General features: G+C 34.4%; 1 protein-coding gene across 1 annotated transcript in view; it reads left to right on the top strand.

Moving 5' to 3' along the window:
* LOC131051513 (uncharacterized) overlaps positions 1-8953 on the top strand; it is a 50257-nt gene extending 41304 nt beyond the window's left edge. The window contains exons 5-7 of the mRNA XM_057986077.2: positions 1497-1680; positions 8328-8435; positions 8558-8953. Of these exons, the coding sequence (XP_057842060.2) occupies positions 1497-1680; positions 8328-8435; positions 8558-8737 (472 nt within the window). The 3' untranslated portion in view covers positions 8738-8953. The remainder of the gene's footprint in view (positions 1-1496; positions 1681-8327; positions 8436-8557) is intronic.
* The last annotated feature ends 18024 nt before the right edge of the window (positions 8954-26977 follow it).

The raw sequence follows: 26977 nt of genomic DNA, 5'->3' as shown, positions 1-26977 counted from the left end.
TTGCCTTCTTGTTGAGGTCTCTATAATCAATGCACATTTTCATGGTACCATCCTTTACCACACAATAGAATAATCAAATGTGCTAGATCTTGGTTGAATGTGTCCCATATGCAACAAATACTTAATTGCCCTCTCAATCTCTTCCTTAGGCCTTTTAGGATGATAATAAGGTGTAGTGAAGACTAGTTTTGATCATTCCTCCAATTCAATAACATTTTGGAAACCTCTATTTGGTGGCAACCTTGAAGGAATATAGTTAACACTTTACTATGCTTATCCAAGATGGATTGGATGTCAACATGGTAAGATCTCCCATCCTGGGATGAACTTGTGTCTATAATTAAACATTGTATTGCCCAAGCCACTTGGTCTCTACGAAAAACCCTCTCCATCCTTTTAATAGAAACAATCTTAGAAGCTCTATTGGATAAGCTTCAAACAACGTCCTCCTTTCCCTTAGATTTGAATTTCAACTCTGTAGTTTGATAGTTTTGGGTAAACTTGCTTAATGAATGCAACCATTGTACACCCAAAATCACACTAGTCTCACCAGTGCTAACCACATAAAAATTATCTTGCTTTGTGTGTCTCCCTAAGGTCATGTCAAGATGCCGAATCCTCTTGTTGCATGGAATAGTAAACCCATGAGCTATTGTAACATTGAATCCCTCTAAATCACCTATTCTCAATGCCAACCTAATGCCAATCTAGTCACCAAGCCGTCATCAATGAAGTTGTAGGTAGTCCCAGCTTCAACCAATATCGTTTCTTTGTGTCTCTATAAGATTGTCACTTATAATCATTCTGCAATTGCTAGTACCAAATCGTAATAATTATTGAAGTATACTGGTCTGCTCATGCTGCCTGTGTCATCGATCATGGTTTAATAAAAAATACTCTTGTTTGTAGCTCTATTTTTCACAATTCTGCTAGGATGACCTTTTCTTGTAGCGCTCCATTTTGTTAAATGTATGTAGTGCTTGTTGCATGGTGGTTTTTCAATATTTCGAGTGTCCCTTACCCCCCACAGGATGGACTTCATAGTGTAAATATGCTAAAGATATCCCTGAACCTTGCCCACTGTGGAAACTCTTAAACATCGAGTCTTGAGAGAAGATGAGCAACTTGTTATACCAGGATCAACCATCATGCTAATATATAATGAGGCTGTTCTAATCGCATTATGAATGTTTTTTCTGCTAAATCTTGAGATTAAGTTTGTCATTCTGCTGTTTGGTCGAGTATCAACTCTATAAAGAGAAAATTGCCATATACCAATTTAATTGCTTCAAATTGCCCATTTCTATATTGTGGTTTAAAGATTTAACTAATCACAATTTAATACACGTTGCATTTGTTGATAATTTATTATGTTGAAAACTGGTTAAAGGATCTTTCGAGTGTTTTCTTATTGCTACAAGAAACTATATTATTATTTTGCAGTATAAACTTAGAATTCATGGTCCATTTCTTTGACTCTCTGTTGCTTGTTACAGGTACTTAAAGGAGCGACGTAGTCAAGTCAATCCCAACAGTGGTTTCATTACAGCATTACATGATTATGAGAAGAGACAATTGCTTTCTAAAGATACAGCTTCACAATCTCAAATCTGTTGTGGCTTAAAAGAAGAAGATGATGAAGTTGGTTCTGTTCATGAGTTGCAATTAGAGATTCAAAAGGTATATGTAAATGTAAAATAGACTGTTATTGTTTCTGTGCGATCAGATTTGCTGTGGCTTCAATATCTGATATGTTAGAGTCAGATCGAAGAAATGAAAATCGATTATGTCTCTTATCGATTTGCCTCTGTAGGTACGAAGGCAAATGTATATATATATGTCACCGGTGTCTTCTGGTTTTCTTATCCACATCAAAACACCCCGTTAAATAGGAAGGATGGCGTATATATATTATTGTCTACATGGAATCGTGTCCACACAGGGGGTCACGATCCTATGTGGAACCACGTGGTTCCACATAGGGTCGTGACCCCTGTGTGGAGCCACGATCCTCTACATTGGCGTTTCATAACTTTAACCAACCTTAACGTTTGCAAAGTGAATTTGTTAGTTAACACTAACAAAATTCCAATGTTTATTAAATCGTAAATAACAGAATGTGCGCTGATACAAACAGATTTAGTTTACGACTGAGACTATAATTTAACACTCCCTCTTAGTCTTAGGAGTATAGGCCTAAAATTTTAATTTAATTGAGCTCATCACTAATCTCATGAGAATCACATCACCTAGGTGTGAAGTATCAACGTGTGATACTAAGGATATACTCACTTTGATATCCAAGTTTAAGTATCAGCCTGTGATACTAAGGATATACTCACTTTGATATCCAAGTTTAAGTATCAGCCTATGATACTAAGGATATACTTACTTTGATATCCCTGTTATAGTATGTGCACTGACATTAATTTGCTTACATAATGTCTACTATAACTTATCATGTTACTGATATTCAAATTGTCTGATTTTAGTTTATATGGTCTTCCAAACATTTATAAGATCGTCACCTTATAATGTTAAAATACAAGTGTTCATTAACTAAAGAATCGTCATCCTTTAGGAACGAACACAGGGAAAGGTTACATACTTCATATACTCAAATATATGACCAAGAAGTTTACATAATTTTAGACATCAATTACACTTTAACCATACCAAGATACCTCCTGAAGTGATCAATTTTCACTCTTGCTAGGGGTTTGGTGAGAATGTCAGCTATCTGATCTCCTGTATTGACATATTCCAGTCTTATTACCTTCCTCTCTGTCATGTCTCTTACATAGTGATATGGGATCTCAATGTGCTTGGATCTATCAAATAAAACCGGATTCACTGAAAGTTTAATGCAGCTCTGATTGTCACAATGAATGATAGTAGGCTTCAGACTTTCACCAAACAGTCCTACTATCAATTTCCTCAACCATACGGCTTCTTTAGTTGCCATGGATGCAGCTATATATTCAACTTCTGTGGAGCTCTGAGCTACGGATGATTGTTTTCTGCAGATCCAAGATACCATAGCTGATCCTAAGCTAAAACAGCATCCTGAATTGCTCTTCCTGTCTATCATGCTTCTAGCCCAGTCTGAATCAGAGTATCCATGTAGGTTCAATGCAGTGTGTTCATAATGCAGTCCATAGTCCAAGGTACCTTGTAGATATCTCAATATATGCTTTACTGCAACCAAATGTATTTCTTTGGGTTCAACCATGTGTTGGTTGAGTGCATTTACTGCATAACATATATCAGGTCTCGTATTGACTAGGTACATTAATGATCCAATAATCTGTCTATATAATGTTGGATCTGCAAATTTGGAATCTGCTATAGCTTCTTTTAGTTTATGTAGGTTTGTTTCCATAGGAGATGATAGTGGCTTACAATTCATCATTCCAAATCTCTTCAGAATGTCAATGGTGTATTTACCTTGGTTTAGATAAATACCATCTGGTTTTTGCCATACTTCTAATCCAAGGAAATAATGGAGTAGACCTAAATCCTTCATTTCAAACTTTGAAGCTAGTTCCTGTTTGCATTTTGCAATGAGATGATCTTCGCCTGTAATTAATAAGTCATCTACATATAATATGAGTATCAACATTTCACCTTTGATTATTTTGAAATACAGATTTGGATCAGCAATGTTCTTAGAGAAACCTATCTCTAATAAGTAACTGTCGATTCTTTCATACCATGCTCTGGGAGCTTGTTTTAATCCATACAGTGCTTTCTCTAACTTGCATACATGTGTTTTAGCATTATTTACCTCAAATCCCTCAGGTTGCTCTAGATATAGTTCTTCTTCAATTGTTCCATTCAAAAATGCAGTTTTTACATCCATTTGATGAACTTTCCATCCTTTAGATGCAGCAATAGCCAGGATTGTTCTGACAGAAGTGTATCATGCAGCAGGTGCAAATGTTTCTTCATAGTCAATTCCTTCCTTCTGTGAGAAGCCTCAAGCAACAAATCCTGCCTTATGTTTTTCTATACTGCCATCAGCAGCATGCTTAATTTTAAAGAGCCATTTAGAAGATACAACTGATTTTCCTTTAGGTCTAGGCACAATTTTCCACACATCATTCTTTAAGATAGATTGATATTCCTCTATCATGGTATCCTTCCATACTTGCTGTTTAAGAGCCTCTCTAGCACTTGAAGGTTCAGCATTTATGAGGTCTGTCATTAGAGTAACATAGCTAGAAAACTTTGAAGGTCTTTTGCTTTCTCTGATTGTTCCTCTAGGTGTTGCAAAGGATTCTGCTTCCTGTACTGTTTTAGTGGCCCATAGTGGTCTCTTCCTGGGATTCTCTGTTGCAGTGTTCTCAAGTTCCAAGGTGTTATCCTCAGGATGCTCCCTCTGAGTTTCAAAAAGAGAATTTTCTTCCAAGTTAATGGAATTAGTTGGGATTTCAGGTGTGATGGAACTCCTTGTTTTGTTAATAGCTATATTTTCCTCAAATATGACATCTCTGCTTAATTCTATTTGTCTTTGACCAGGGATGAATATTCGGTAGGCTTTAGATGTTTCACTATATCCTACAAAAATCCCTTTTTGTCCAGTAGGTTCTAATTTAGTTATGTTCTCCTTAGGTACATGAATATAAACAGGACATCCAAATATTTGAGATGGCTAATATCAGGTTTAATTCGAGTAAAGACTTCTTCAGGAGTTTTGTCACCAATATGAGAGTGAGGTCATCTATTTTGAATGTATACAGCGGTATTAGTGGCTTCTCCCCAAAGTGCAGTTTCTAGGTTTTGATCTAACAACATAGCCCTTGCCGCTTCTACTATTGTTCTATTTTTTCTTTCAACAACCCCGTTTTGTTGAAGATTGTAGGGTACAGTGAACTCCCTCTTAATCCCAGCATCTTTGCAAAACTCTTTAAATACTTCTAATGTGTATTCCCTACCATTGTCAGTCCTAAGAGTTTTGATTTTCCTACCAGAGTGATTTTCTGTAATAGATTTGAACTCTTTAAATTTCCTAAGAATATCTTCAGACTCTTTACTTTTAAGGAAATAAATCCAAGTTTTCCTAGAAAAATCATCTACAAAGATTACATAGTATAATGCGTTTCCTAGTGATGGTTCAGACATAGGCCCACATAAGTCAGAGTGAACTAGTTCTAGTATTTCTTTAGTTTTTCTAGAACTGCAAGGAAAAGAGCTTTTTGTGTTTTTCCCTAGTGCACATCCTTTACAAACATCTGAATGAATTGGCTTTAGTTTAGGTAGTCCTATGACTAATTTCTTCTATGCCAAATTTTCGCTTGGTCTATGACTTCATGAAGTAAGGTTTGATTTGGCTCATTACACAATTCATATAGGTGTCCTTGTCTATAACCAATCACTTGTGCTTTTTTGAAGGTGAATGTTTTTGGCCATGCCATTACCTTTCCTTCTATGAATGAGACTCTATATCCGTCATCCTCAAGTGCAGAGATAGAGACTAAGTTCCTTTTGATGCCTGGTACAAATAGTACCCCGGTGGGTTGGATTGAGATTCCAGACTTCAGTCTGATTGTACATGTCCCGACACCTTTTACAGGATGCGCAGAGTCATCCCCTATTGTTACCTCTTTATTTGATCCCTCTTCCATTGAGTCTAGTAATTCTCTGAATCCGGTGACATGTCTTGACGATCCACTGTCTATCACCCAAGTGTTAGACTTGTTTGAAGCTTGACTTGATAGTGCTGAATATAATACAAATTTCTCAGATTCAAGTTCTGTGTTCCTCTCTACTTTGGTGAATGATGCCTGCTGTTTTACTTTGTCAAAACAATTAAATGACATGTGTCCGTACTGATCACATCTATGACATTGGATTTTTGACATGTCTTTCTTATGCACGCTTTTCCCATGATGGAATTTTCTCTTCTTGCCTTTCTTATGGGAGTCGGTATTCAGAATGTGGAGGTCCTCATCTTTAGTTTTGTGATTTCCCCCTTTTATTTGCCTTGACTCTTCAAGGAGGCAGTCATCCCTTAGTCGATCAAATTCTGTAAATTTATCCCTTGCATTTATGCCTTGTTTGAATGATTCCCAGGATTCAGGTAATCCATCTAGAGTAATCATTGATAGTTCTTGCAAATTTCTCAGATTCAAGTTCTGTGTTCCTCTCTACTTTGGTGAATGATGCCTGCTGTTTTACTTTGTCAAGACAATTAAATGACATGTGTCCGTACTGATCACATCTATGACATTGGATTTTTGACATGTCTTTCTTATGCACGCTTTTCCCATGATGGAATTTTCTCTTCTTGAAGTTTCTCTTCTTGCCTTTCTTACGGGAGTCGGTATTCAGAATGTGGAGGTCCTCATCTTTAGTTTTGTGATTTCCCCCTTTTATTTGCCTTGACTCTTCAAGGAGGCAGTCATCCCTTAGTCGATCAAATTCTATAAATTTATCCCTTGCATTTATGCCTTGTTTGAATGATTCCCAGGATTCAGGTAATCCATCTAGAGTAATCATTGATAGTTCTTGCTTCTCGACATGATAATCAAGTTTTTGCAGTTGATCTCTGAGTGAACCTATCCTCATGAAGTATGAGTTTATTGTTTCACCTTTATTTATACTTATGTGGTTCAACTGTCTTTTTAAAGCTAGGGTTTTGCTCGGATTGTTTATCTCATACGTCCTTTCAAGGGTTTTGAACATTTCATAAGCGTTGTCATATTTTAATATAAGTGGTATTATGTGATCCCTTACTGCATGTATCACGATTTTTACAGCTTTATCATTTCCTTCATTCAACACAGTTTTCTCAGGATCGTCTGCAGGTTCGGGCTTGTCTTCTTTTATGAATTTGATTACTTTGTTCTCTTTTAATACTATCATAATTCTGACTTTCCAAGCCACAAAATTTGCTGCACCTTCGAGTCTATCCTCGAATCTGATTGTGTTCACCATTTTAGAAATCTTTGATTTGCAATGTAAACTTCGCTTTTAGTCTATTCGGATCTTAAGTAGTTAGGCTCTGATACCATGTAAATGTAAAATAGACTGTTATTGTTTTTGTGCAATCAGATTTGCTGTGGCTTCAATATCTGATATGTTAGAGTCAGATCGAAGAAATGAAAATCGATTATGTCTCTTATCGATTTGCCTCTGTAGGTACGAAGGCAAATCTATATATATATGTCACCGGTGTCTTCTGGGTTTCTTATCCACATCAAAACACCCCGTTAAATAGGAAGGATGGCATATATATATTATTGTCTACATGGAATCGTGCCCCCACAGGGGGTCACGATCCTATGTGGAACCACGTGGTTCCACATAGGGTCGTGACCCCTGTGTGGAGCCACGATCCTCTACACCGGCGTTTCATAACTTTAACCAACCTTAACGTTTGCAAAGTGAATTTGTTAGTTAACACTAACAAAATTCCAATGTTTATTAAATCATAAATAACAGAATGTGCGCTGATACAAACAGATTTAGTTTACGACCGAGACTATAATTTAACAGTATATATATGTGTTTTGTTTTTTCTCATTATCAATTTTGAATTCTATTAAGTTCATTGACAGCTGACAAGTTTAAAAATGTAATATGCATGTTTGCATCTTCAGTATAGAAGCATCTGAAAGTTAATCTTGCCTTGATGCAATTGTAAGCATGTCATGTTCCTGTCCAATTCTGTTACTTCATCTCCCGGTAGTTCTTAAGTTCTGGTGGCATTAATGTATCCCTCAATATTCTGTCTGTTCTACCTCTGCTTTGTAACAGTATGGTTGTCATTTGATTCACCGCATCTGTACACCTTTTTCAATGTTTCAAAATATTTATGCTATGTTGTTCATGAGTTTTGTGTTTTTGGAATAACATCTGCATCCTTACACAGTTATACCATTCATGGTAGGAAAGCTGGAAGTTGGCACATTTACTCAGTTGTAGTTGTAACTTCGCATGTGCAATAAGTCAATAATTTTATTGCATATTTACTAAAAGGAACCTAAAAGCTCCAAAGGGAAAGAAGGTTTGGAGTTGCCTTCTACTTTACAAATTTAACGAGACTGATTTTTTCTAATCTTTATTATCTTCACTCAGTTGATTTGGAGAGGATTTTGGTTGACTTCAAGGATGGTTGAAGAAGCCTTGCCTTCCCTGACAATTTTACCAGTCTTTAATGATCTCTTGAATTATCACAATGGTCATTTGTTCTTGCAGTAGCTCTAGTTATCTGGGACTGAGCATTTTAAATAAGAGGCACATGGGATTTTGAAATTAATATAAGCTTTTTGAGGATGAACATCCTATTGTATGTCTAAACTGCTGGCATTTTTGTGGACCAGGATGGAAACTGTATAGGTTTTATTAGACTCGTGGTTGATCAAGTGACCATTTTCGGTAGAGATCCTAGCTGCAATGTGATTCTAGATCATGCCTCAATATCTCGCAAGGTGGGTTTTGCTCTCATATTTCCTATTGTTCTTTGTCTTTTCACTTGTATTCTTTGTTTCTATTATCTACCATGCCCTGTTTTACAGAATAAGCTTATCTATTATTATTTTGCTGTGTGCAGCATGCAAAGATGGAAACAACAGGTGATACCTTAATTCTAACAGATTTAAGATCTCGTCATGGTACGTTTCTAAATGGAAAGCTCCTTAAAAGTGGCCAAGAAATTGTCTTAAGTGATTCAGATGGTGTTAGATTTGGCTCAAGTACTAGAAATTACATATTGCGGAAAAAAGGCTTTTGATCCACAAGTTTGGAGATCTGGCATCCATCGTCAGTTTCTCATATGTGAAGAATCAAATTTCAAGTATATGCTTTGTATGAATCAAGTCAAATTGTATGAGTTAAATTCAAATTTTGAATCCTTGGAATATGGGACATTGGTATGAAATTACGATGGCAGTACACATCAAACATGCTATTTCCAATGATATTAAAGGATTAGCTGATGCTCGCAATTTGTTTTGAACATTGAATGGCTAATTCATTTGCATCATATAGGTAGCTAGTCATTATGCCTTTCATGGTTGAATATATTTAATCTTACTTAATCTGATAATTGAGGGGATGACACGCATTTGAGGAATAATTCACATATGAAGCAAATACATATTAGACGATACACAAGGCAAAGTTTCGGCCAATAGTGTGGTTAGTATAGAGTAGAAAATAAAAAAGAAGGAAGAAGAAATTTGGAGAGAGAAATAAGAGGGGCAAAGAGATATAGATATAGAGGTCTAGGAAGGGAAAGGGGGAGACATGTCCAGAGATAGAGGGGGGAGGGGAAGATAGAGAGATATAAAGGAAGAGGGAGAGGGAGAGATACAAAGAGATATGGTGAAATAAAGTAATAGAGAAGATTTTATAGTTAATTTTTGTTTTTGATTAGATAAGCAAGGATTTTGAAAGGGCCCCAATCCCTTTTACAAAGAAAAAGATGAAGCATTAAGCCCAACAAAAAACCAAGGAACTACACAACAACCAGCAACAAGAAACATGACAAAACAAAAGCCTTGCCCAAAACAAGGTGGATTAAATAAATGTTCCAAAGAGCTTTACTTTAACTCAAAATTAGGGTTGATCTCCCCTAACCTGGATTTCTTAAGACAAAAAGAAGACATGACATCATTGGCATTACCTTCCTCCAACTCTTTCATAGAAAAATCCATAGGGGAATTCCTTTTAATATCAACTTTCTGCACCTCCTGAACACAAGGAACAACAAACTCCATGAAAACAAAGATTTGATCCTTCATTTTCATGACATCATTGGCATTACCTTCTTCCAACTCGATAAAACAGTCCATTTCTTGCATCTCTTGAACAAAAGAAACAATTGACTTTGTGGAAATCGGGATTTGATTCTTCATTTTCGAAACAAAGGGTTGTTTCTTGTTTTTTAAGCAAGATACTGAGGTGCGATCCACTTTACCACAACAATGACAAATAATTGGAGGGTCATCAAACTCAATTTGTTGCACCCACTTGCCCAATTTAGAGGCAAGGGTAATATGAGTAGGGAGCACTTGGTTTTTCTCCACATAATCAAAAAATCTAGCAAATGACAACCGTTTCTTGAATTTGGGGATTTGATTTGTAGCACAATATTGCCCAAAAGAGTTGGCAATAATCATAAAAATGTTTTCATTCCAAAACTCTAAAGGCAACCTAGGCAAACAGGCCCAGACATGAAATCCTTTAGAGGGTTAAAACCAAGATACCGACTTCGAATGCAAAGACCATTCATACCCAAAAAGCAAGGGCCATCATGCAGGATCCTAAAACAATCCTCATAAGAAAAGGTAAAAAGAAAGAAACCATTCAACATTGTAGTTACCTCAACTTGACCATTGAGCTTCCAGATTTGAAGGATCCAACTACACAGTATGAATATTGGGGTGATTACCACAATCTCCCAACAAGAGAGCTCTTCAACCCGTTGATTATCCGGGCAATTGAGGGGGGGGGGGGGGGGGGGTGGAGATGTTTGAATCAGTTGATAATAAAATTTTCTTTCTACCTTAATACACATATCCAGAGTAATTAACAAAATTATCAAAGAAAGTGAAAACTCGTGCAAGAAACACCAGAATTTGCGTGGAAAACTCAAAAAGGGAAAAACCACAGAGAATGCAAATTCTCAATATATAAACACCGGTTAAGGTGATTTTTGCAAAGGGTGGGTCACTGCCAAGGTGCTCACTGCAGGTGGGCTCACTACCTTGAAAGGCCCACCGTCGAGGTGTTCACTATCGATGGGCTCACTACCCTGAAAGGCTCACTGCTGATGAAGAAAGAAAGATAAAGAGAATCCACCACAAAAACACAGTCCGCACTATTGAAACTGCTTCTAGTAACAATTTGCAATACTATACTCACACAACAACTAGATTTTTTTCAATCTCGCATGTCTTCAACACAAAAAGCCATATATCAACTCATCAAATCATATTCCTATAAATACTATCTTTGAAAATCAAAATTCTCAATGTTGGCTAAGACAGAGATCTAAAATAGGTCTCCACTAAACATTCTGGTGGTGGGAAGGAATGAGAGGTGGACCATATCACATTGTTTCACATCAAACATACAACATGCTACTTACATTACCAAAGCCAAACCCAAAATTAATCTGCACGTTATACAACCTCAATATCCAATCCAAGTCCTCGAGCTCCGAACCAATCCGGACCCAAAGATAATACTGAGAAACATCTTCCAAGATACCAAACTCAATCGATGAAATCAAAAAACCTCCAAGTGCACAACATACCTTAATCAAACACTTCTTCTCATCATACCACATTCGGACATAATCCAGACCAAAGGATTTGACATCAATGACAGCACATGGTCTAATGTTAACACAACCAAGTCACCGACTCATCGAAAAGAGAATTAGGAATAGTGAATTCAACTTGAGCTTCCTTCAAAACCTCAGAAGGCTCATTGTAACTAGAACAACATATCTGTCCCAAAGAATTTCTGGGGGTGGTGCAGGAGCACCTTACACAAAGGCACAAAAGGAGTCTATAAGAGGATAAAAATCAATTTATAAGTATATTCAATTACATTTCATTAGTAATGTCATTTTGAGTCAATATGAATCAATATGTAAGGCTAAAAGAGCCCATTGTAATGAGTTGTCTAAATTGTCCCAATAAGGTCTTGAATTAGTCATTTGGTAAAATTTGAATAAAATAACCTTGGAAGGGTAAAATAGTGACAAAAATACATTATTATTCCATCCTAATATGTTTTGAAGGTTCTTTTGAATGTTTAAAGTCATTTGAGTCAAAAGTTGTAAAAGTTGTAAAATACTTTTCAAAAGTTGTAAAAAGACCGAAATGGGAAGTTGTATGGTCATAAGAGGAAGTTGGGTAGTTGTAACTTCCATGTGAAGATGAAAAGGCTATAAAACCTCTGTAATGGTCGTTCATAAGAGGATATAAAAATTGGAGAAGGAATTGAAAAACATTGGAAACATTTGGTATCATATTTTCATTGTTTTCAATCTCTTGTTTTGTGGTCTTGAAAGTTTTTCCTCTAGTTTCCAAAGCCTTGTACGGCCATGTACAACTTCGAAACAAGTGTATTTCTATAATGATAGTGTATTATATTGAATAATATTTCCATTGCTTTTGGTTTGAGTTGATTTCATTCAATTTTGAGAAAGTTATGAGTGTTTTGGTGAAAACTGTTTGGAACTACCCAAAACCCTGATTCACGGCGACCAGTTTTGGAAAAATGATCATAACTTTGGATTTAACCGTTGGATCTTTCTATAACTTGGAGAAAATTTTTATAACTAGCATTTCTAGAATCTTACTGGAGAGATTGGCCTACTTATTAATATTTTAAGTTATTAATGACTGTTCATGACTGTAATTTCATGACCAGAATAGAGTAAATCTCATAGTTTGGGAAAATTCTTGGTTTTCATTTGCAAGAAATGAATAGATGAAGGGTTTAAATGATTCATATTTAATGCATAATATATGGATCTACAATCATGATGGATTGATATCTATGGAGAAGATTTGATAATGGTTATTTGATTGATGATTTTGTTGGGAAATATATGACAATGCCTCTAACATGTTGGAAGATTTGTGTTGATAATTGAACTTCACAAATGATTAGAGGTTCTTGGTTGGATTTCTAGGATGCATCAAATTAGTATATTAGCTCAACAAAAAGTCTGGGCTGAACAAGTGATTGGTATTTTGGTTTGCTAATGGTTGTGGTTGCAGATGTATATCCACTAGCTACAAGTAGGCAGACATGGAGGTCTGTCAAAGGGGCCATAGGAGATGGTCCAGGGCCTGAGAAGGAGGTCCGGTGGGTTGCCAAAAGACCTAGAGAGAGAGGCAAGGAAGTGACTCCTAGGTGAGGCCAATTAGTTGGTGAGTTTGGTGCAGCATTGAGGGTGGACTTATGTTTGGAGCAAAATCTTGAGGAGCAGCCAGTATGAACTCCGTTGATGAGAGTTTTGATTGAAGTAGAAGACCAAAAAAAAAGGCAGCAAAGGCATCAAGAGAATCTAAAGAGACAAAGATTAATGAAGACAAAGGTGAAGGTCTCACTCAAAATTTTCTTGCAGGTTATTTTCATCCATGTTTCCAAGGGACTTGTAAATTTTTCAAAGTCGGGAGTATGGTGCAGGAGCACCTAACGCAAAGGCACAAAAGGAGTCTATAAGAGAATAAAAATCAATTCATAAGTATATTCAATTACATTTTCATTTGTAATATCATTTTGAGTCAATATGAATCAATATGTAGGGCTAAAAGAGCCCATCGTAATGAGTTGTCCAAATTGTCCCAATAAGGTCTTGAATTAGTCATTTGGTAAAATTTGTATAAAATAACCTTGGAAGGCTAAAATGGTGACAAAAATACATTATTATTCCATCCTAATATGTTTTGAAGGTTCTTTTGAATGTTTAAAGTCATTTGAGTCAAAAGTTGTAAAAGTTGTAAAATACAACTTTTCAAAAGTTGTAAAATACAACTTTTCAAAAGTTGTAAAAAGACCAAAATGAGAAGTTGTATGGTCATAAGAGGAAGCTGGGTAGTTGTAACTTCCATGTGAAGATGAAAAGGCTATAAAACCTCTGTAATGGTCGTTCATAAGAGGATATAAAAATTGGAGAAGGAATTGAAAAACATTGGAAACATTTTGGTATCATATTTTCATTGTTTTCAATCTCTTGTTTTATGGTCTTGAAATTTTTTCCTCTTGTTTTCAAGCCTTGTACGACCATGTACAACCTGGAAACAAGTGTATTTCTATAATGATAGTGTATTATATTGAATAATATTTTCATTGCTTTTGGTTTGAGTTGATTTCATTCAGTTTTGAGAAAGTTATGAGTGTTTTGGTGAAAACTATTTGGAACTACCCAAAACCCTGATTCACGGCGACCAGTTTTAGAAAAATAATCATAACTTTGGATTTAACCGTTGGATCTTTCTATAATTTGGAGAAAATTTCTATAACTAGCATTTCTAGAATCTTACTGGATAGATTGTCCTACTGATTAATATTTTAAGTTATTAATGACTGTTCATGACTGTAATTTCATGAACAAAATAGAGTAAATTTCATAGTTTGGGAAAATTCTTGGTTTTCATTTGCAAGAAATGAATAGATGAAGGGTTTAAATGATTCATATTTAATGCATGATATATGGATCTACAATCATGATGGATTGATATCTATGGAGAAGATTTGATAATGGTTATTTGATTGATGATTTTGTTGGGAAATATATGACAATGCCTCTAACATGTTGGAATATTTGTGTTGATAATTGAACTTCATGAATGATTGGAGGTTCTTGGTTGGATTTCTAGGATGCTCTGCATCAAATTAGTATCTTAGGTCAACAAAAGGTCTGGGCTGAGCAAGTGATTGGTATTTTGGTTTGCTAATGGTTGTGGTTGCAGATGTATATCCACTAGCTGCAAGTAGGCAGACATGAAGGTCTGTCAAAGGTGCCATAGGAGATGGTCCAGGGCCTGAGAAGGAGGTCCAGTGGGTTGCCAAAAGACCTGGGGAGAGAGGAAAGGAAAGGACTCCTGGGTGAGGCAAAGTAGTTGGTGAGTTTGGTGCAGCATTGAAGGTGGACTTATGTTTGGAGCAACATCTTGAGGAGCAACCAGTATGAACTCCATTGATGGGAGTTTTGATTGAAGTAGAAGAAAAAAAAAAAAAAGGCAACAAAGGCATCAAAAGAATCCAAAGAGACAAGGATTAATGAAGACAAAGGTGAAAGTTTCACTCAAAATTTTCTTGCAGGTTATTTTCATCCATGTTTCCAAGGGACTTGGAAACTTTTCAAAGTCGGGAGTATGGTGCAGGAGCATCTAACACAAAGGCACAAAAGGAGTCTATAAGAGGATAAAAATCAATTCATAAGTATATTCAATTACAGTTTCATTTGTAATATCATTTTGAGTCAATATGAATCAATATGTAAGGCTAAAAGAGCCCATTGTAATGAGTTGTCCAAATTGTCCCAATAAAATCTTGAATTTGTCATTTGGTAAAATTTGTATAAAATAACCTTGGAAAGGTAAAATGGTGACAAAATTACATTATTATTCTATCCTAATATGTTTTGAAGGTTCTTTTGAAGGTTTAAAGTCATTTGAGTCAAAAGTTGTAAAATACAACTTTTCAAAAGTTGTAAAAAGACCAAAATGAGAAGTTGTATGCTCATAAGAGGAAGTTGGGTAGTTGTAACTTCCATGTGAAGATGAAAAGGCTATAAAACCTCTGTAATGGTCGCTCATAAGATGATATAAAAATTGGAGAAGGAATTGAAAAACATTGGAAATATTTTGGTATCAAAAGTTTTTCCTCTTGTTTCCATGCCTTGTAGGACCATGTACAGCCTGGAAAAAAGTGTATTTCTATAATAATAGTATATTATATTGAATAATATTTCCATTTCTTTTGGTTTGAGTTGATTTCATTCAGTTTTGAGAAAGTTATGAATGTTTTGGTGAAAACCGTTTGGAACTACCCAAAACCCTGATTCACGGCAACCAGTTTTGGAAAAAAAAATCATAACTTTGGATTTAACTGTTGGATCTTTCTATAACTTGGAGAAACGTTCTATAACTAGCATTTCTAGAATATTACTGGCGAGATTGTCCTGCTGATTAATATTTTAAGAGTTATTAATGACTGTTCATGACTGTAATTTCATCACCAGAATAGAGTAAATTTCATAGTTTGGGAAAATTCTTGGTTTTCATTTGCAAGAAAAGAATAGATGAAGGGTTTAAATGATTCATATTTAATGCATAATATATGGATCTACAATCATGATGGATTGATATCTATGGAGAATATTTGATAATGGTTATTTGATTGATGATTTTGTTGGGAAATATATGACAATGCCTCTAACATGTTGGAATATTTGTGTTGATAATTGAACTTCACGAATGATTAGAGGTTCTTGGTTGGATTTCCAGGATACTTTGCATCAGGGGGCAGAGTAACTGTAACAGCCACCTCACACATAAAACCATAGGGTTCATTTGAACCCTTGGGGGAAGGAACAATCACTGCAACAAGAGGGGAAGCAACTACCATCACACCATTTTTAAGAGTAGAAGCTTGCTCCAATGCCAAAGGAGGGGAAACATCCTAAGGACCAACAATATTTAGCTCATCTCTGCTAGGAGAAGAGATAGCAACCCTAGAAGAAACCACCTCACTCATCTTCAAAGCATTCTTTGAAAAATTTGGAGTATATATGGGGGACAACAACTAGCCCCATCCTCAATAACTTCATACACAACCTCATGATTCGTTTTGCAGAACTTATCTACCAAGGAAGTTGGTAGAAACCCGTTTTTCCACCCCCAAAAACTTACCACCATTTGAGGCACCAAGATCAGAACTCAAAGCCCTGGCCCTCTTATTCTTTAAACTAGCTTCCAATAAGAGGTCCAAAAGCAGCTCGTCCTCCTCATTAGGAAAAACCTCAGAATCCTTAGACAAAAGGGAAGATAGATATTCATCTTCCTCTGAAACAAAGGCCAATTGCTCCAAGAAGACTCTCATAGGGCCTCCAAATCCTTAGAAACCCCCTAAAAAAAGGATCCAACCGTCGTATCCGCTGCATTGAAACCCTTGGAAACTCTCCCAACATAGCCTAGAGTCATGGCATCCTCACACCCAAAGCCCATCCTAGGAAGTTGATCTCCTCTTGGGTCTTCATCATCAGAGTTGCCTCTCTGACATACTCTCTTGCCTTCATCTGATCTCTCCTACCTCCATTCCCACCACTTGCACTCCCGCCTATATTCACACTCATTGCTGCCTTATGGTCAGTTTTTGTTAGTGTTACAATCCTCTCACTAAATATAGTAGACTACACTCGTACTTTGTGGAAAATTGTTGTATTTTAATTATTAATTGTTGTTTGCTATTTGTGAATAAATTTATTTGTTTAGTATGATGATGTTCAAATTGTAAGAATTGTTCCTTCAATTACCAGGTTCTTATATTACTTTGCATCATCTCAGAACCTCTCTAGGTTTTTAGATTACTCCACATCAACCCTATGCCTCTCTACATCTGTTTCTTACCTTTGTCTTTCGCCAACTCTATTTCTCCGCTGAGTTGTCTTAAAAGGGTCCATGAGTTTGTCTTCAAATTGCATGCTTAAGCAATACAATTGGTGAAGATTAGGGGCTTAGTCAAACATAACTATTTTTTATGATCCATTTTGGAGCACTAACTTATGCTCAAACTATAAGAATTGTATGTCATAGTTAGGGGATAGTTGCATTAATACATCAAACTTGTGAAAATATTAGAGGTCTATTTGTTGACATCCTTTGAAAAATAGCCAGTTATGTAACCATTCTTCAAACTATCTAAACCTTTTAAATTTGCTTTGTGTATAAGAGTTCAATATGAAATAATAATGATGTCCATTACTCCTTGGTGTCGAATATTGTTAATCCATTTCTCACTATCTATCATGAGCCTACTATTATTAACGTTAATGTTAATAATAAAACACACACAATATTAATGTTAATAGTATAAAATATAAATTTTATTAATATTAGTTCATTTTTATTTTAATATATATTAATAAAAAAATTACGACTATAATATATATACATATATAACCAACTTAAATAAATATACTTAGATTTTTAAATGAATTAAACAAGCTTATTTTAAAATAGTTGTTTGATTTTTTTTTAATATTTTAAATATATATTTTAGTAGGTTTAATTTCATTTTTTAAATGTCTTAAAAAAAATGTACATAATAGATTAATTGTTTTCTTGTCTTAAAAGTTAATTTTATTTCAAAAGAAAATATAAATAATTAAATTTATTTTTTAAAAAATTAGAAATTATTTTAAAGAAAATAGAATTATTCTAATTGATTTTTAAACTTACGAATAAATATTAATTAAGTAATTAGAATTTATTTTTTAAGTAATTTGAATTAATTTTCAAAGACAATTTGTGAAGTATTTAATATTAATTTATATTGCAAAAGCATTTTTCAAAGTATTTATTAATGTTAGTCATTACAAAAATAATTTTCAAAATAAATAATATTAGTTTAATTTATTGTTAGACTAATTTTAAAATATTTCATATAATACTGCAAATTAATTTTTAAACAATTAAATTTCACAATGCAAATTACATTGTCTGAGTTTCTTTTACTAGTGGAGTTGGCACGGTTTCACGATGTGACGAAAATATTTATGCTCCACTGGCGTTTCACCCTAACAAAACATTTATGTTTTAAAATCTTCGCCTCTTGTGATGTCGGAAGTGTATTTAATATGACGTGACATTCCATATAATGAAATAAATGAATTGAAATATGTGTAATATAAAAGAAAGGAAAATATCAAATTTTACATCGCGTGCATCAATAAAAAGAGAAAAAAATGATATTTGTATAATATGTAAATTAAAAAATAAATATAAACTACAAAATTCTTGTTCAAAATTTTTACTTCTCTAGAATGATTGGTTAAACTAGTAAAATAATAAAATTGAATGAATGTAATAGTTCCTGCCTTGGCAGGTACTAATAATTATCCACCAAGAGGACTAAGAATGGGGTACTGATCCCCTCATTAGGCGAGGTCAAAACTTTAACACGTCATGACTTTTGACTTGTGAGTCTGAGTGACTTGAAATTTTACTATGTAGAAGTGTCTCAAAGAGTTGTGTCTAATGCTAATTGAACTTTTTTTATTAGAGCACATCTCCACACTTTTTGTGATCATTTTTGTTCATTTGGGGCCTCTAATTAAGATTATAGTTAAATTTTCAGGATTTTTTCAATTTATTTATTTTTAATTATTTTTTAATTCTTACATGCAATTAGATTAAAAATGTTATAATTTGTGTTACTTCAATTAGTCTCAAATAACATGGCTATGGGAATAAACATGCAAAATTATTATTTTTTTAAAAAAAAGTCAAGAAAACTGCTAAAAATTGCTTAAATTGGCAATTTTTAGATTTATACTTAAAAGAGGAGTTCATTTTCAGTTTTAGAGTAGAATGGAATGAAATAAAAAAATGAGAATTGATGAATTTTTTTATATTTTCATTGTGTTTTCTTTTAATAATGAAAATTAATTATATGTTGTGAATCTTGGCTACGTCAGTATCAAAGCAGAAGATGGTTAGGAGAGGAAGAGGAAGAGTAGGTCTTGCCCAAATACATAGGGATATGTAAGATCTACAAAGATAAGTAGTAAAGCTTGCATATATAATAGCAGATCTAAGAATAAGACAAAGGGGAGACCATTTTGATGAAGAGGTAAGACAAGGAGACGAGGATCAACAGAACATGAAGAGGAAGCATAATTAGAACACCTAACTTTTGAAGAGAGAATGCTTAGAGCATTAGAGGGAAAAAATGAGGTAATAAAAAGTTTTAAAGTATGTAGGCAATATCCAATTAGAGGAGCTAATAGATTGGTTGAACATGGATAAATTCTTTGAATGAAAGACTATAGCATAGGAAAAGGTGAAATATGCATGCAATGATCTAGAGGGATCATCTACAAAAGGAAAGAGTTAGAAGTGTGAAGAATAAAATTAGGACACAAAGAAAAATGGAAAAGGAGCTTAGAGAGAAATTCCTACCTTTGTAGTATGCACAAATCTTTTTTTTTTTTTGTAGATTTTAGAATTTGAAGCAAAACTTGTCTACTTTGCAAGAATAAATAAATGAATTTTACAAATTATCCATTCGTGTGGAGCAACGAGAGATTGATGAATAAATGGGTACAAGGAATGTAAATGATCTAAAATTTTATATTCAAGATGAATTGAGCATGCATAGGATCAACAATATGGAGGAAGCATACCAATTAGCTTTAAAGGCAAAATAAAAATATGATAGAAAAAAATTCAAAAGAATAGAGTGAAGAGGGGAACAAAATCTACCTTGCAAAGTGATTTAAAATATGATATTGGAGAATCATCTCAAGTAGTAAATAAATTAGAAGATACCTGACAAAAAATTCAAAATCAACAAAGAGGACAAAAAAATCACAATAAACAAAGAGGAAGAGGGTTTTAGAGGGGTGGAGATTATAATGGTGGTAGATGATGGGAACCACAAAAACCTTTCATTTTCTATAGTTGTGGTGAAGGGGTTCATAGATAAATTGAATGTCCACTATCACTTGCAAGAAAGGAAACGAGGAGAACCCATATTGAACTTGATATGGGAGAGAGTCAAATGACAAAGACAATGCTAATTACAAAGGAAGAGTAATTGCAAAATAAGGGTCATGATAGTTCCTAGCTTTGAACAAATATCTTTCAAGCTAGATGCACTTCAAGGGGAAATATATGCCAAGCTATTATTGACAATGACACTTGTGAAAACATGGTTTCCAAAGAAATGGTAGATAAACTGAAATTTCCCTATGAAAAACATCCCCACCTTTACCATATTGATAAGAGATGTTTAAGTAAGGTTTCCATAAGAGAGACTTATGAGGATGGAGTATGGTGTGATGTCATTCCAATGCATGCATGAAATACGTTGTTTAGAATGCCATGGCACTATCACAAGATGGAGAGAAGAATACAATTAATTTTTTAAAGGATGGTTCTAAAGTAATTGTATTGCCCCTCGAGGATGAAGGGAAAGTTGAAAATATGTTGTCTACAAGAGAACTTATCAAAGAAATGAAGGTGATAGGTTTCTATTTTGCACTAGTGATGTAGGGATAAAGAAGTGAAGGAATACTAGTACCAGCAAAAGTAGTTAAGTTTCCTTTGGAGGATGTGAAAGTTTTGGAAATTGAGAGACAATTGAGAGTGAGGATGAGGATGTTATAGTAGCAATGGAAAAATAGCTAAAGATTATTTTTTCTAATTTTATTGAAGACTAAATGCAAAGAGAATAAGAATGAGAGGGAAGGTAGTGGTAAAGGATGAGAAGTATGAGAAAGAAGTGAATTGGCAATAGTAGGTCCTAAGCAAACAAAAAGGAAAATATTGAACATATTATGGACAAAGAGATAATGTATACACAACAAGAACATTACAAGTATCTAGTATAGTGCAAAGAGATAGCACAAAAAGATAACACAAATTTAAAAATGGGAATTGAAGAATTTGGATTAGAACAAGTGGCACAAGTTCCAAGAGAGTAACTTGCAGGAGCTTAGTTTTTTCAACCAATAGAGAATGATGCAGGAAATTTCGGAGGTTGTAACTTTTGACATAGGAGTCTGATTGACTCAAAATTTGGCGCGTAAAAATATCTTGATGATTTGCATTTGATGCCAATCCAAATTGTTCAATTTGGTCTTGATAAATATTCAAGACCATTTTTACTCATTTGGGGCCTCAAATTGAGGTTTTATTATTTTTTTGAGATTTTCCCTATTTATTTTTTCTAATTATTTTTTAACTCTTACATGTAATTAGATTAGAAAGTTGATAACTATTGTCAGTTTAAATAGTCTCAAATAATTAGCAACTCTCATGACTATGAATAAGCATACAAATTTACCAAAAAAAATAAGGTAATTTTAAAATTTGTACTCAAAAGAGGAGTTTTTTCAACTTTTAGAGTAGAATGGAATGAAAATAAGGAGAATAAATTAGTATATGATTTTTTAATTTTTTTTCTTTATTTAATGAAATGGATTTTATATTATGAATCTTGGTTGCATCATTATGGCTATGCTAAAGCCACACCCAACTCCATTTCTAAGCTCCTCAATCTTTCTACCAAAACATCATAAAGAGAACCATTTTTTCAACACTCAATATTTAATACGATATCTAGATCTCTATCATCACCCAAATTTGACTAGTAGTAATAGGTGCATAATTAATCATCTAATGCTAAAATCCATTTGTAGAAATGCAAGATATAAAAGTGGCTATAAAATAATCATAACTCTCAACTAGAAAATTACCCCCTATCATAGCCAATACTCCCAATGCATAGGAAACATGTAGACTCGGAAGCCCCTATGACTTTGACTTGTATCTTCATAAAATATCACCTATATTTGATTGACAAATTATAACCAATAGGTCAAAAAAGAACCCCAAGTGCACTAGAGTTCTCTATGGTAATAAGCTCTAATGACACCAACATCCAACAAAAAAGACTATTAATTACAAAAATGATCATAGATGTACAAAAATATTAAATATTACATTGAAAATGAACTAAAGTCACGCATGGAGTCATCATAAATCTCTCCTAACATTTGAAAAGCATGCATGGTTTTAACACAATCAAAGAACTCAACTATAGTATTGGGATCTCCTTAAAGCAAATTTATTACCATCTCCAAAGGCATAGATAATTAGTCACCAATCACTATGTTCATGTACAAAGCTCCCTTTGAATCATGATTCAAATCCTCTAATGGAAACATAGTCAATATTTATGGATCCACAAAGAACTACTCACAGTCATCCTATCTTACTACAACTAAACCTACCAATGTATCATGAATAATAAACTAGAATCCCTACTTCATAGAATCTAAATAGTTTACATCAAATATATACACACACAATACACCATTAGCACTCTAAATATCTACGTGTACGAGAATAAGAGAATACGAGTATGAGTATAAGAATACAAGTATGAGGAAAAGATTACAAGTATATACTTTTAGGGTTAGGGTTAATTTTGTTAATTGACTTTGTATGTTTCCCTAAAAATTGTATGTTATAAGCGGATGGAATGAAAAAGGCATTGTAATGGTGTTGTATTGATTTACTGGATAATAAGAAAAGATTGGACAACTGTGTTCTGTGGTGGCGCCCTAGCCCAACTCCTCCAAAAAATGTTGTCACTAAATCATCTCCTTGCTAGATTCAGTAGCAGCCACATACTCAGCTTCAGTGGTTGAAAGTGCAACAACCTTTTGCAGTCTATAAATCCAACTAACTGTAGTTCTCCTCATAGTAAATACATACCCTGTAGTACTCCTCCTTCTATCAATATCACCCGTCAGATCAAAGTCAACATATCCTCGTAGAGAAGAGTTTGATCCTTTGAAATATAATGCCTTTGTAGTAGTACCTCTCAAATACCTAAGAATCCATTTGACAACATTCCAATGTTCCATTCTCGGATTGCTCATATACCTGCTCACAACTCCCATTGCATGTACAATATTTGGCTGTGTGCATACCATCGTATACATCAAACTTCCAACAGCTGATGAATACAGAATGTGAGACATTTTGTTTACCTCTTCCTGTGTCTTTGGACACATCTCCTTAGTCAATTTGAAATGACTAGCCAAAGGTGTACCAACTGCTTTTGCATCCTGCATGTTAAATCTTTTCAACACCTTCTTTATATACTCACTTTGGGACAAAGTTAATGTTCCAGTTTTCCTGTCCCGTGAAATCCTCATACCAAGGATTTGCTTAGTTGCACCCAAATCCTTCATAGAAAATGACCTTGCTAATTTCTACTTAAGTTCATTTATATGTTCTGTGTTAGACCCAGCAACAAGCATGTCATCAACATAAAGTAACATGATAATTGTAGATGCATAAATCTGTCCACTTAATTAAATGGATATTTAGTCTTTATTTGATTATTTAAGCATCAATCAACAGTTAATTAAATTAAAATTTAATTCATTCATTCTCAACCTCTTCTTCTATTAATTAAATAAATTATTCAATTTATTTAAATTAATTCATTAAGCCACACTCTAAATCAATTAAATGAATAAAACATATTTATTTAATTTAACCCCCTTTCCTCACTTAAATAAATAATAAAATATTTATTTAAATCTCTAAACTCCCCCCCCCCCACTTGCATTCTCCTACAAATGCAAGTTGCACAATTTTAGTTGAAATAAATGAATTGTATTTTAATTAAAATCCTATTTTCTCTCACCCACCAAACCAACTTGCATCCTAAACCCATTCTAGATTCTTCTAATCCATTCCAAACTAGCCTAATCCCCCTCCCTAATTATTGTCACATTCCTAAGAAACTTGGAGTCACATCTCAAAGTCTCCAAAGTCTTTGAAAATCATTAAATGCTTTATGTCTCCAACAAGTTAACCCCTAAAGTCTTCCAAACCATTAATGGTTCTTACATAACCATTTATGGCTCTTCCATAACCATTAATGGTTAATTCAACTTGCCCACATGGTTAGAGACTTTCCCTCTAACTCAACCCCCATTTAACTCATGGGTCTCTTCAAGCATTGATTGCTTTGACCATGGTTATCCCCACTAACTCTTGCACAAGAGTTTGTCCATTGGATAAAGGCTTTATTCATTCAACTCAAGCCTAACCTTAACTCCTAAGGTAACCTTCATGTCATCTCAAGCATTTAATGCTTCTTCCATCTCCTCTCAAGCCATCTCATGATGACATTTGTCATCCTGGGATTGGGTTGAAAACCCTCACATGGATCATAAACCCATTAATCCTGACCCTTGTTGAGATTACTTAATCTCAACCATCCATTTCTCTATTTTTTCTATCAATAGAGCCCATTTCCTTCATATCCAGATCCAGAAATCTTGTATGCATCTAACCTATACTAAAATTGAGAGAGCATTTAGGAGAAAAATCATATCTAGTTTGTTATTTTGGCTAAATTCAATATAGATTAATTAGGTATTTTCTCATATCTAGTTTGTTTGCATTTCCATAGTCTTTTATCTTCATTATTAATAAATCTTGAATCTCCATAAGACATCCATAGTAGTGCAAAAAATTGAGGGATACACTCATGTGGAACTTTGAGAGGAGAGGAACAAGGGAGGAGAAGCTATGAGCATGTTTGAGAGCATTTGGGAGGGTTTAGTGTCTTTTCTCCGTTTTTGTATGCTTTCTATAATATGTTTGATATCTCTCTTGATATGCATGCTTAGGATTGTAGTTTCTTTTGTATTTCGTTTATGATTGATACTACTAACACTAACGTTTGACTTGTCTTGTGTTCCTAACATCCTTTTTGCAGTGCATCATTTGGTGAACCTGACGTGAATCGAACACGCAACCTTCTGAACTAAAACTACTTACCTTTTTTTGAAAATTGCCAAATTGTCACACAGGTTGAGCTTTAGCGCGATTGAACGCGTTTTAGCGCTTTTGACAACTGAGGAGTTAGTGTTTTTGTCAGAGTTCTGGCGCTTCTATCAGAGAAGTAGCGCCTTTGTCTGCGTTATAGCGCTATTGTTGTTTAAATAGCGCTTTTATCACTATTTTAGTGCATTTGTGCTCTCTGTCTGACAGAGATTTCAGTTTGTTTGATAGTTTTAATTAGCACGTTTGATCATATAGTAGCGTTGTTGTTGTTATTCTAGTGTGTTTTTCAATCTTTCAGGACGCCTGTATTAAAGTAGCGCTTCTGTGTTTATACAAAGTAGCACTTTTGTAACAGAGAGTTGAAAAAAAATATCATGTAACCGAAAATCAAAATTTTAGGCTTGTAGAAGCCCTCCAAAAACTTTCTTTTTCACTAACTATTTTCATTTTTCTTGTGTAGGTTTTCTAACTTCTTGTTTTGCAGGATTCGAGGAGTTAGAAAGTTTATTTTTCATTTTTTTCTTTCTTTCTAAGCTTTGCTTTTAAATTTGGATTAAAAAGAACTCACTTTATTTTTGGTTTAAAATCAACTTCATTTTTCCTTTTGGACTAAAATAAACAAAATTTTCAATTTGGGGCTTAAAATAAATTTCATTTTGCAAAGTTAAAAAGAACCACAAAACAAACAAACAAAATTTGCTTTCTTTTGCAAGTTAGGAACAAATTTTTCATTTTGGTGCTTAAAACAAACAAAACAAATTTCATTTCTTGCAAGGTTAAAACTTCACAATCAACTTTTTATTTTGCAAGTTAAAAATAACAAACAACTTGTCCCTTTTTGTTACAAACTTGCTTTTACTTTGAGCAACGTGCTTTTAATTTTGTTGACCAGGATTTTCAATTTCCTAGTTAGAAAACAAATTGCCTTGTGAAGTTAAAAAGAATACCATGGTTGTTGGAGCAAAATCTCCAAATAGCATATAGATCACATTGCAATAAACCAGTTAAAAAGAACAAGTGTTTTCAGTGTTTGGCACACTTGTGCAAAAATCTGTAGAGTGGTCCCACTTCTAACACACACTATCCTCTCCATTGGCTCTCGTGGTCCTAGGTGCAAGAGAAAAGTGTGAGTAATGCTCGCAATTTTTTTATTTTTAAGAGAGGCCTGCCAAGAGACCCATCACTCTTGGGAATGACCTTGCACGATAAATCCTTCAGGCCTCTATAGAAATCAAGTGAGAGCGAAAGTTGTAGCCTTGGGTGTAGTTGTTCCTATAGTGTAACTTATCGAAAGGACACATGGGCCCCACCACAAGTTACAAGGCTCTTAGGTGAGTCATTATAGAATGAACTTACGTCCAAAGACATCAAACATTACTAAACATCTTTTATTATAGAAGCCCACCCATTCTATTGATTGAGGATATTTGTGAAAAGTTCAGTGCAAGAGCATAGATGGTTTTGCTCTCAAGATATTCACCATACATATTTCCTTGAGTAGAAACAGGGCTTTTTAAAAGGCTACTTGTAGCTTGATAAAAGTGGTGACTCCCCCATCATAGGGATCATCTATCTGTTATGCTCGCGCAAGACTTAGTATATCACATCCTTACCTGCCACGACATGATTCATAAGGTATGAAATACCAAAGTCGAAGAAATATCAAGATGTGGGCTGAAAAATATGGTAACTAGCCATTTGACCTTAGGGATAAAGTGTGTTTGAGTTGTATTCATCTTGCGTCAGACCAGTAACAATTTGAGCCGACTTCAGGCTTTGGGAAACATAAAATACATTTGTAAAAAGGGTCAACAAAGTTCATAATTGGGTTGATTTAGACCTACACCTATTTTTTTGCCTTTTGTTGAAAAGGGGCAAGGTTATTGTGCTTGTGTGCTTGC

This window comes from Cryptomeria japonica, chromosome 11 (genome assembly GCF_030272615.1).
Source record: "Cryptomeria japonica chromosome 11, Sugi_1.0, whole genome shotgun sequence".
Lineage (NCBI taxonomy): Eukaryota > Viridiplantae > Streptophyta > Pinopsida > Cupressales > Cupressaceae > Cryptomeria > Cryptomeria japonica.
Note: the sequence above shows the minus strand (reverse complement) of the source record. Positions and strands in the feature narration are given on the sequence as shown.